This window comes from Odocoileus virginianus, unplaced genomic scaffold (assembly GCF_023699985.2).
Source record: "Odocoileus virginianus isolate 20LAN1187 ecotype Illinois unplaced genomic scaffold, Ovbor_1.2 Unplaced_Scaffold_13, whole genome shotgun sequence".
NCBI lineage: Eukaryota > Metazoa > Chordata > Mammalia > Artiodactyla > Cervidae > Odocoileus > Odocoileus virginianus.
The window spans coordinates 1,882,644-1,895,231 of NW_027224275.1; the positions used below are offsets into that span (position 1 = coordinate 1,882,644).

General features: G+C 47.6%; 1 protein-coding gene across 11 annotated transcripts in view; it reads right to left on the bottom strand.

Moving 5' to 3' along the window:
* The window catches only part of MTMR1 (myotubularin related protein 1), a 59,842-nt gene extending 52,296 nt beyond the window's left edge, over positions 1-7,546 (bottom strand). For 2 of the 11 annotated variants that reach the window (XM_070462760.1, XM_070462759.1), the window contains exons 1-2: positions 7,160-7,487; positions 1,334-1,439 (exon numbers count right to left, since the gene is read on the bottom strand). In XM_070462760.1, the coding sequence (XP_070318861.1) occupies positions 1,334-1,439; positions 7,160-7,314 (261 nt within the window). In that variant the 5' untranslated portion in view covers positions 7,315-7,487. Of the gene's footprint in view, positions 1-1,333; positions 1,440-7,159 lie in introns of all 11 variants that reach the window. The other 9 variants (XM_070462752.1, XM_070462753.1, XM_070462754.1 and 6 more) reach the window with 9 other exon arrangements.
* Positions 7,547-12,588: the final 5,042 nt, after the last annotated feature.

Genomic DNA, 12,588 nt, shown 5'->3' on the forward strand with positions numbered 1-12,588 from the left:
CCACCTGGAAACAGCATTATCTGCCCACCAGCTCTTGTGGAACAGGAGCCCCAGCTGCTCCTACGTGGGCAAACACAAAAACCAGACAGCAGGGAAACCTATCCAGAACTATACTGCCACTCTTTTGGCTGGGCATATTATCCAATCTCTATTCAGCCACAGCCATGCCTTCCTCTGGGAGGCGTAATAGATAGTATCCAGTGGCTTGGATGAAGCAAGTTCAACACCACAGCCAAATCTCAATTACACATCCCCTGGAATCAGTTTCTGCACTTGTTACAGGGCAAGCTGAAGAGGAAGTGAGGTGAGAGCCCTTCAACAAGGACAGCTATTAAGAATGACTTAAGATCGTTATCACAGCTCTTGAACTCCTTGTAAGATTTGATGCCTGGCAAGGGCCATGATTTTGAGAGCCGTTGACCCAGGGTACTAAAATGTAATTCGCCCATACTTGTGAAAATCTATTCTCTCTTACCAGTGGGCAAAAATGACTATAATAAACTGAAACCTCAATTCAAGCAAACTCTACTACTGAAATTAAACACGGTTTCACTGAATGTACCTGTTAATAGTTTCTTGACATTAAAACAAAGTTAGTCTTTAGCCTTAATAAAGATGGAGCACACAAGCATTTTATTTGTTAATCGATTCAACAAAATTTTATTGAGCACCTGTTATGTTCCAGGATCGTGCTGGGGGAGCAGTGGTGAGAAAAAGAGCCCCAGTTTCTGCTGACAAGGAGCTTATCACTCTTAACTTTAGAATAAGCAGGGAATCCAACTTTTAAAATAAACAAGAAGAGATTTCTCAATTCAATAAGGACTAAAAAATGAGGCTGCCCATACAATATTCTTGAGATTTTACAAGTTTTTTTTTTTTTTGCATTCCAGTATCACATATTAATGCTGAAAACCCACAGGTAGTACATAAATACAGAAACAAACTGTGAAGTTAGAGAAATCCTATCAGATGTTTTCTGAAATTCAGAATACTAATAAAGAAAATTATAGGCATTTATTATAATCAAATCTAAAAATATAATACATAATAAAATACATAATAAGATAATAAAATGGAACTGGATTTTCAAAAGAATGATCATAATCAAAAGTCAACTTTTCCTCTTGGTTATAAAACTATGATCACATATACCTGATCCTGGTAAAAATGTCTCTTCTAAAGTTCAGATTTAACAACAGAGGACATTTCACCCTTGTTCCCAAGCAAATGGCCAGTGTGTATCAGGGGGCCAAAATCTTATTTGAATTAAATTTGCAAAGCTTCTTGGCTACTCAGTATATTGAAAATGAATTAAGGACTCAATTCTGCTTACCTTGTAATCTCTGGATACATTTTCTGATGTCACTGAACCTGAAATCTGACTAGAAATTGTAGCAGCTATAAGCTGTTTACACCATTCAACATGTGATCCTGTAGGACTAAAAGAAATAGTGCAATTAAAATATTTTAAGACATAGGCTCTGAGTGAGAAAAATGAGCACGGACTAGGGATATATGTACACTTCCTTTTTAGAAAACAAACTTCAATTAGGCCATTTGGTTACCTTTACATTTACTATAAGAACTGAAATACCGACTGACAACCAAGAAGTAAGAATAGGTTCCAGGGTGATTTGAAATAAACCAACTAATTTATTTTAAGGTTAAGATTCTAGACCTCAGACAGCTAAGCATGTTATTTTCTAGCCTTTAATGAAATATTACTCAATTACAACTATACAGAGTGAATATTCTCAGTGTAAGTAGAAAATTAATTCTAAAGTGAAATATTTATCTTACAGCATATGCTCTTCAAAAATGCAATCAATTTCATGTTGGTAGCTTTAAATCTATAAAATGATGTAATTTCAAGTGAATCAAAGAGACTCTTAATGGAGCAAAGCGATTGTAGGATTTTAAAAAGAACAGACTAGAGAAGTTATGTCCTATGTGTAGTAATAATGCAACCTTACATTTCTATAAGTGCTTTGACAACTTACAAAAGGCTCTACCAGTCCATTATTATATCAGAGCCTGACAACCACAAGTGATAAGAAGGCAGAGCAAGGACTAGACGACAGGTTTCTGAGATGAGAAAATTGAGGTGCAGAAGCGACAAGGCCCATCAGAAAGTGGTAGGCCTGCCTCCAGCTCCACTGTGGCTGTCCTTCCAGGATGTAGTACCACCAGTAATGACCAACTCATGGAGCCAGAGGGCAAAAACCCAGGCCAGTGCCACGGATGCTCGCCACTGCCTTAAACGAGAACACAACAATGCAGAGAAAATGGCATCTCCCACTTGCGTGCTGCTCTCAAGTGTTCAACACATTTCTGCACATGGCCTCACCCAAGCCTCACAGTGACCTGCCTTACAGAGGAGAAAACTAAGGCTCTAGTGTTTGACCAAGGTCCCGTGGTTGGTAAGTGGTCAGGCTCTTCTCACCTGACTTAAAGGACCATGTCAGCAATCTAGGCACAGAGGGAACTAAAAATGGCCCCCAGAGGGCAGTCTCCTCTCAACTCACGAAAGCACTGAAGAAATCAAGTTAAAGGGCATAAGATACTTACGAGAGTTTACCTCGTAGGTAGCTTTCACTGTGAAGAATGTTTCAGACCCTTTGAAAATCTCATCACTAATGAAATCCACACTTGTGTATTGGAAGGACAGAAAAACCTGGAATCCCTAGGCAGTGTGTAAAATAACCTAAATAGTAAAATAAAGACACTTGACATGCTCTACCAGTGATCTAAATTACATTCTCTGACCAAGACAGCCCAGGGGTTGTCTGTGGGGCTGGAAATATCAGTCAAAATATTCACTGAATGGGCAGACATTCCTATCATACTCTAGGAGCCTATTTACCACAATTAATAACTGAAGAGGAAGGAGGAGGGGAAAGGGAGAGAGATTGGTTTCCTTTTAAAGGCGAAGTCACCTTTATTGCCTGGTCCTATCACACTTCTCTTGGCATGCTGCACTTTTTTCCGTCAGCACCCACACCTGATAGCAAATCTAACAGTAGGAACCTGCCTGTTCACCCACTACGGGGGTGGGAGGGCTGTTGTTACCCTCTGCCAAGCATCCTCTCCCCTTCCTTCTGATAAGGATGCCTCTGAGAACTGTAGGAAATTGCCCCTCCCCATTTCATCAGCAGGAGGAGGAAGTGACACCCCCCTTCCCGCCCCCACTTGGAGGGGAGTAACCCAGATCACCAGGCCAATCCCAAGCTTTCCCATTGGATCAGAGGTGTTCCCAGCCCCAGTGCTGCTGGAGGCCATTCCCACCCCACCACCTTGAGGAACCCATAGAGATAAAGAGTAAGACAAGGAAAAAAAAAAAAAAAAAACCAGAGATGGGGAGCCCCAACCACAGTGCTTGCAACTCTGGCTGTAAACATGCCCGTGGCCACCTTTCCCCCTGTCTGCAGCAGTGATGGAGCCAAGACATTTCCTTCCCAGCTGGAGCTAGAATGATTTGTGGTTTTTGTACCTGCAACCAGAAGCATCCTGGCTAATAGAGTTATGAACAGTGTGGTATGGTGGACTAGTAGACAGGAAGCCTGGATCCGGGTCCTGTTTCTGTCACCAGCTTGAGCAAGCCACATCCTCTTGCAGGCCCACAGCTTTGTCAGCATTTAGAGAAGTACAGTATTCAGAAGAGAGAGGAGGGCCCACAGTCCACAGCTGAGCCACACCTGTAGAGCCAGGGTCTACTCTGGGTACGAGGACAGGACTGAGAGGCCACGTTTCCTCTCCTGTCTCTGCTCTTTGCTCAGCGCAATCTCCCTGCACACTCCTGGTGACAACAACCACCTGCAGCCTGGGGGTCCCCAGCTTTGTTTCTCCAGCCTGGATGCTCTCTCTCAATCCAGAGGCCCAGGATCCCATGGGACAGCTCCACTAGTCAGTCCCAGAAACCCTGCCGGCTCCATGTGTCTAAACCAGCCTCAGTCACCCAGCCTGCAACCTGTTCCTCCACCCTCATGTTTCCTAAGCCAGGGAAAAGCAGAACCTCACCCAGGGACCTCAGACTCCAAAGCTGACATTTACCTTGAGGCCCATACTCCTTTTTGCTCTCACATCTGAATGCTCAAGTCTTGTCACTCTGACCTGCTAAGTATCATGAGAAGGCACCTTGCCCACTCCTATTCCAACTCCCTTTTCCAGACAGACACCCATCATTTGTCTGGGTTCCCCTGCCTCATGAATTAAAGCTCCACCTCTAAGCCAGTGACTCCCAAATTCAGGTCTCCAACTCAGACACCACCCCTGAACTCCAGGCCTAAACAAACCAACTACCTCTTTGACATCTGCTCTGGGACATCCAACTGACATCTCATTGCTGTTCTATCCAGAGTGAGCGCCTGCTAACTTCCTAACCCTGTTCCACTTAGAGGCTTCTCCATCTCGGCCACACTGTCTTCCACAAGCTGAAGACACTGGAACCGTCCTCGATTCTCCCCCTTGCCTAGCCAACTGCCAACCTGCAGCAAACCCTGCTGGCTCTACCCTGCAGATGTCCTTCAGATGATATCTTAAGCCTGACCGCTTCTCCCTTCCTCCAGCCCGCAGCTCCACTCGCGGCCACCATCCTCTCTCAGTCTGACTGCAACAGCCTCCCACCTGCTAGACTCTGATTCAACTCCTTCCCCTTCCGGTCTGTCATCCGCACAGCAGCCGTGGAGAGCTTACTGAAATCTACACCAGGTGTCGGCCCTCCTCTGCTTCACGCCACCCACTCCACCGTCTGTGGCCCCTGTGACCTCTCCGACTTTGTCCTCTGCTGCGTCCCCCCAGCGCCCTCTGTGCTGGTGACACGGCTCTCCAAGTTGACCCTTGAACACAGGCCTCAGCCTAGAGTGCTGTCGCCCGGCTACGCACATGACTAGACCCCTCTTCAGGGGCACTACTGAAATGCCACTTCTCTCCAAAAGGCTTTCCCTGACCCCCCTACACAACACTCCCAGCACTGCCCAGAGTGCACACCCCAGCCACTTCCTATCCCTCCCGGATGACTATTGTCCCCCCGCACCTATCACCATCTAACACGGAACACATGCGACTAGGTCTTCGGTTTCTCTCTCCCACTAAAGATGACCCGCGAGGGCAGGGATTTGTCTGTGCGTGTTCCTAGCTGTATCCTCAGGCCTAGCACAGGGCCAGACACAGAGCAGGCTCTAGTATTCACAGCATAAATGACTGAGAGAGGAGCATTTCCAGAACCTACTTAACCTAACTCAATGAGACCACCCTGCCTCCAGTCCCTTCACAACACTACTGCATGGCACTTGTTCTCAAATGCAGAGGCCATCCTGTAGCTTCCCTGATGGAACTCCTCTTGTGACCCCCGTAACTAGGTGACCATACAATTCCTTTTTCCAAACCAGGACACCAGTGTGAGTTGCAGAAGGACACTACTGATAATCTCACTGGCCCAGCCAGTACCCTGTACCATCTGGGGCCAAAGAGACCGCACAGTCCACCCTACTTGAGCTAGATGGTTACTAAAAATGAAGAATTTCAGGCTCTACCCAGGAGGTGGCAGATCAGATTTAGGGTGGGTCCTAAGAGTCTGCATTTGAATCAAGCACTAGAGGTGATTCTGACTCAGACTCTACAGAGCTGTTGGAGAAGCACTGGCCTGGAAGACAAAGGCATGGCTCCTTGGAAGGCACACAGGCCCCATCAGGATCCAGCCCCTGCCTTCCCACAGGCCTTTACTACCCGTTCCCCACATCCAGCATCCAGCCAGGATGACACACGTTCCACTCCAGTGGCCAAACAGTGCACCCTGTCCGTCCCTACCACTAAAAACGAAGTGAATACCCCACCTCTGGGTACCATAGTGCAGTGGATCACAACTGAAGTGGTAGAGCCTTTTTGAAAAATTCTGACACCTAGGCCTCACCCAAACCTCCTGAATGAGAAGCCTCAGAAGGGGGTCTGGCCACCTGGAGTTCTTAAATAGCTTCTCAGATGATTCCCATGCACCCGGCATCCAGAGCGATTCCAAGCGCACCTCCACCCTGGCACTTATCACATTTGGTTTCAATGGCTGTTTTATTTGTATTCTCCACTAGATGTTAAGCCAGAGTGCAAAAGCTGTCTGCCATTATTCTCTGATTCTCCAAGCACTCATACATCATAGAATATCTACAGATAGTGCAACCCTGACCATTCCGCACACTATCTTAGCTGTGATTAGTTTTCAGAGAAGCTGACCACTTGGGTAATGACTTTATTAAAATGTATTGTAATTACACAAAAGGAGTGTTTCTTGTTGTCCCTATGCCTTTGGAAACTCCCAAAAGTTTAGCTCACTGGAGTGACTAAGGCAGGAACCAACATCTAAAACTGTCCTAGGGGCTTTAGGACTGGGATGCCTAACTGCACTCTAGTGTCAGCGAAATGCCCAAGATGAGGGAAAGTTATAAACTCCAGGAGAGGGGATCACCCAACTCTTGTCCTCAGAGGGTCAGGGTGGCCCTCCCACTTAGATCTGGTCGGTTTATGCTTCTAACTGCTTGATTTAAGTTCTCTGGCTGCCTAAGAAGCAGTGAGCTTAACGTGTTTGTGAGAACAATGAACTGGTCCCCTCAAAGTGTGAGGAACTGAAAGTAAACGCTGATGTGTTCTTGCATCAGGAGCAGTCTGGAAGTTTTCCATCGAAATGAGGGTATCTTTGCCTCCATCTGTGCCAGCTCCGACACCCGCGGGGTTCCGCCCCCCAGTACCCCCTCCTAATCCCCACATCAAAGCCCCCAAGCAGCGGCAGCGGGATTTGGATCTTGAGATCACTCGAGGCAAGGTCATGCGAAAAAAGGGGCACCGTGATGAAACTGCCTCCCAACGATTTGTGGCCGGGGTACCGGCCGCTGAGGCGGCTCCCAGGTGCAGTAGGAGGCGGCCTGGGACGCGGTTTGACAGCTGCGAAGCCTCTTGGGGTGCGGGGAAGCTCCGGCGAGCGGCGAAAACGAGCCAGGTGCGGGACCAGCGACCAGCCAGGGGTTCGCGGGGCTCCGGAGGGGACTGGGAGGGGAGACGGGAGGCGGACGCCCCGGCTCGGCCTCAGGCCAGCGCGCGGGGAAGGGGCGGCCGGGCCTCGCGCGGGGTCCTCGGGAGTCGGGGCGCGGGGTGGGGGCGGCCGGGCCCCGCTTACCTGTCCAGAGTCTCCACGCTTGGCTGCCGGGAGCCGACGGCGGGGCCCCCAGCGACCCAAGGGGGCCTCCTGCCGCCCGCCGGTCCCGGGCCCAGGCCCCCGCCGCTCTCGCAGCCAGCCGCCGCCGCCGCCGCCGCCGCCGCCGGCCTGTCCATGGCGCGTCGCGTCCACCGCCGCGGGGAAGCCGCAATCAGGAGGGGAGCGGCGCCCCGGAAGGTCCGGCCGCTCGCCTCCGGCGGCCCCGATCTGCCGCCCGCCCGGCTCAGACGGCCGCCGCCATTAGCTGTCACCTGGCGCCCCGCGTTACCCACAAGGCCGCGCGCGTGGGGGTGGGGGGCGGGGAGGGCGGTGCGCGACCCGGAGCCGGGTACCCAGCCCGCTCCCCTCGGCCCCGCCGGGGCCCCACCTGGGCCACCGGTCCGCCAGCCGGCGGGGTGAGGCCCGGGCGACCTGGACACGTCCCAAGCCACTTGGGGTCGAGATCGACCCACGACTTATGCAGAACGTGCTTTGCTCGGGAAACTCCTAGATGGGCTATAGCGATGCAGGGTTAAAGAAGAAAGAAAAAGTTTAGAGAAATTCAAGTATTCAGTACGATTTGTTTTCCATCCGTTTTCCTTCCTTAGAAAAGTTTTGCGGCGGGAGAAGCCCCAACGCCCGTGGGCCTCCGTGGCCTTGACATCTCCAACCCCGAGCAATGCCATGCATTCTAGCAACCTCCCCTCACTCCATTCTTAGCCGCCCTCCCACGCCCCCACAAAGCCACCTCCCTGCCATCTGTAGGGTAACCAAGTGTTCTGATGCCGCCCTTGGAACATCCGCCCTCAGTTTATATTATCAGCAACGTGTAACTTCTGTCGGCTAAATCACCGCTTGTGGAAATCAAGTCCGTATGTGCTGATAAAAGCATTTAGGATATTTGATTCCTGCTTTATATTTATTTTCCTGACCATTCTATTAGGGTTTGCATATCCAACGGGCTCACCGCCTGTTACCCACCCCTGATTTAGTTGGGGGTGGGAATGATGGCTACTGCCCTTTGCCTGTGATTGCCCTGAGTATGACCTGTGACCAAAATCTGGCCAGTGAAATATAAAGGCAATAGTTTTCATTCTGATAGAAGGCAGACCTGTAGACAGGGAGTTATTAGTTCTCATCCCAAACCCATCCTGCCCTCTCACGTTGATGACTTCCAACTGAACTGTGAGAGTGTGATGCTTGAAACCCTAACACCCAAGAGGGGATGAGCCTGGGGTGAAAGGGTGGCAGGGTGAGAAGAGTTAGGAGGAAGGAAGGGCAGATTTCCAGATATACTGGAGACCCACCTCTTGCAGGCTTCTGGTTTTCCAAAATTATTAAATCAAATGTTTAACCCAGTATTACAGATGGAATGTTTGTGTCTCTCCCCCTACCTCCACCATTTATATGTTGAAGCCATAACCATCAAATTGGTATTGAGGTATTTGGAGATGAGGCCACCATCAAATTGGTATTGAGGTATTTGGAGATGAGGCCTTTGGGAGGTGATTAGGTCATAAGGCTGGGGCCCTGAAATGTTTGGATTGTGCCTTTCTAAGGAAAGATGCCAGAGAGCTTGACTCTCCCTGTAAGGAGGCACTGAGGAAAGGCCATTTGAGAATATAGTGTGAAGGCAGCTCTCTGCAAGCCAGGAAAAAGGCTCTCCCAATTATCTCAACCTTGCCAGAGTCTTGATCTTGGGACTTCCCAGGCTCGGGAACTGTAAGAAAATAAATGCTCATTTTTTAAGGCACTCAGTCTCTGGTATTTTGTTATGACACAAAAGACACCCACTTTCAGTCCAGTACTTTGTTAAAAGGAGGTATGGGCAACCTATCTGCTCTGAGCTTTGTCAGGAAGAAAATGGTGACATTTTAAACGTATCCTAAGTCCCACACTCTTCAAGGAGAATTAGGCCAAAGAGAAATCCATTCAGCCCACCACTGCTTGTACCTGACGACCTGAGCCATCTGCAGCCTGACAGGTCCTCTCCTTGTGTCTGTTGTTTCTGTTGGTTCCCACTGAGGGCTTTCTATCTTTGCTTTTTTTTTTTAAACTGTGTGTTCATTTTATTTTTAAAGTTACTTGTGAGAGTTCCTAAAGAAGCCTAGGACAAAAGTGTGTTACTAGATTAATATTAATATTTACCAGATAATGCCAATCATCTCCAAAGCAGTCTATGAGAGTTCCTATTGGCCCACCTGGTCAATGCTTGGGATTACCAGACTTTTCAAAGGTTAGCTAACACATGGGTGTGAGGTGGTATCACTGGTTTGAATGTACATTTCCCTGATGAGATATGACCAAGCTCCTACTTAACTAAGGAGACTCAGTTCTTGACTGCATTCCCAAGAAATTCCACCTTGACCCCCTATCTTGGCCCCAAAGCCCCCCACCCCACCCGCCCCGCCGCCGCCATTTGCCTCTATTAAAGCAGGTTGCACCCTGCATTGGGATTACCAGTTAACTGGACTGTCTTCCCACTAGGCCAGACATTCCTGGAAGGAGGCCACTATTTTATTCATTTTTGTTTCCCAACAAAGTTCAGCTGACACAGGTCTGGGTCATAGGAGACAGTATTTGTTGATAAATACTATCTAAAATGTTGTCTTGGACTTTCCTGGTGGTCCAGTGGTTAAGACTCCACACTTCCACTGCAGGGCCATGGGTTCAATCCCTGGTTGGGGAACTAAGATCCTGCATGCTGTGTGGTGCAGCCAAAAAAAATAAAATATTGTCTTAAAAAAAAAAGAACTTCTGGTTCTCTGTCACATCTCTAAAATGATTTTTTAAAAACCCTTAAAAAGCAACCCTATCAATTTTATGTTGTGGGGAGGCTAGATAGTACCGAGTTTGGCACATATGCCCCTGATACTTAGCTCCCTTTCTTCCATTTGGGGGCCAAGGGAGTTGGAGAGATGCAAGGATAGAACAGGGAATAAAGTCAGAGGCAACTCAAAGTCTAAATTTCACCTGCAATGTAACTAAATGAATTGAGCTACACATTTACCCAATTGTGAATCACTACGGAGCTAGTAACAGGAGAGTGTGTCTGACCTTTCAAGGCTTGCAGACCCACTTGCCACCTGCCACCAGGGACTGGGCTGTGTAGCGGCATCACAGCTTCCTATACCCAGAACCTTGTTCATGTTCCTTTATGCAGCAAGGGGGCATGAAGATTGCTGATTCTCTGACTCTGAGGCGGGCAGAGCAGCCTAGGTCATCCAGAGGGGCCTAATAAAACCACCGGGGTCCTTTACATGTCAACAAGCAAGGCGGAAGAGTCAGAGTTGAGAGATTTGAAGGCACTGGGCATTAGTCGCCAGAGGAAGGTGGCCACTAGAGGCTGGAAGAGGCAAGGCAAGGATTCTCCCCTAGAGTGGCCAGAGGAATGCAGCCCTGCTGACATCTTGATTTTAGGCCAGGGAGGCTAACTTCAGCCCTCTGACCTCCAGAACTGTGAGAGAAGAAATGTGTGTGGAAGATAATAAATCACCACTAAGTTTGTGGTGATTTCTCACAGTGGAAACGGGAGACTAACACATGGGGCCAATGCCCTCCTGTGCCATAAATATTGTATGTGCTAGGTGATGAAAGTGTATTTCTGAAAAGGGTTATGTGACTTGTAAGGACTCTTCTAGCACGAGCAGTCCCTATCCTCACTGAGCAGATGGACGCTAAGGCCTCCTCGCAGGCCTCCAGATCCATGGCATCTGGGGGCTGGTAGGACCTCACATCTTCTATCCAAGAAGCAGGTCCACAGCCCAGAGGGAAACCCAGATCCCCACATGGCCCGACCTGGGTTCTTTCTAATGCATGTTTGTGACATAAAGCACCCGAAATGAGATGAACAACCTTCTTTTGTCATTTATGTGGGCTGCACTGTGGAACAGTCCATTTCGAAAGCACATACATAATAACCATTGTAAAGGAATAAGCCATGTTGTCTGCAGCTACTAGGAAAACAAACTGCTACGTCTTAATGGTCATGTCTAAACATTTTGGCTACCCTACATAGTTTAAATACTAAACATTTTAGCTACCGTATGTGGTTTAAAGCATTATCACCTTTGCTTTTAAAGGACAAATTACTGCAAATAAAGAATAATCCATATATGAATCTAAGCCTCATAAGAAAATGAAAATACTTTGTTTTGCTGATCTTTCATCTTCCAGATTTGTTGAATACAAAAAACTTTATTAATAATTCTTTAACTAAGTTATAAATCTACCAATAAATGTCAGAGTATCAGACTCTTTCTTTCCTTTGAGTGTCCCCAGAATTTACTTTAATAGCCATCAGTAACTACATCCTCTAGTCCTAGGTGTATATACTGTGTAATAAATCCCTGTATTTTAAGAACATTCCCTTTATAATAGTCCTTCCAGGTGGCCCTAGTGGTAAAGAACCCACCTGCCAACACAGGAGATGTAAGAGACATGGGTTCGATCCCTGGGCCAGGAAGATTCCCCTGGAGAAGGAAATGGCTACCTACTCCAGTATTCTTGCCTGGAGAATTCCATGGACAGAGGAGCCTGGTGAGCTACAGTCCATGGGGTCGCACAGAATCAGACACAACTGAAGCAATTTAGCACACACACACACCTTTGCCTAAAGCTCCCAAAAGCCACATGAGCTGTGCACAGGACTGGCAGCTGCATTCTGTAGAGAGGACTGCAAGTAAGGAGATATTGGTCAATGGATTTTCCAACTTTTGAGTATCATTCTTCCCCAAAAGCTGTCTTATCACAAATAGATCAGAAATACCATGACTATAGTTAGAGAAACCCTGTTATATTACCAAAAATATGTATGATTCCAATTACTTGAAGGCTGCCCCAGGAAGAGTTTATTCTATTTCATTCCAGAAGGCAGAGCTAAAGCTACTCAGTGGGAATCCAAGAGAGGCAGCATTCCGTTTGGTGCCTGCATACATCTGTTTCAATGCTCTGGAACTTTGGGCACGTGGGTGAAGCCCTGCATCCACGCTGCTCTCCTCGGTTGAACAACAGGGACAAGAGAACACTGCGTGGCTATGAGGGTGCAGTGAGGGTGAAACACAGCTGTGCCTGAAGAAGAACCTGCAGAGTTCTATGAGTAAACCTTCTCATAGTTTTAAATGAGATACTTACTCTTTTAAGAGTCCTATTCAGATTTTTTAAATGGTAAGTGGACTATTATAACTATTTGGTATTCTTAGCACATGCATAGATAAACAACTCCCAGTTGGCAGCATCTGAAGAATTTTCATATTTTTTTACCTAAAGAGACTTTGAGTATGACTTATTTCAGTTTCTCAATCTCCCTTAATATCAACTGCTACATTCTCCATCCAGAGTCTAAAGTCTCATGTCTCTGCAACCCAGCACTTTTGTGAAAGCTATCCTTACATTAATAAAGACAGCTGTGA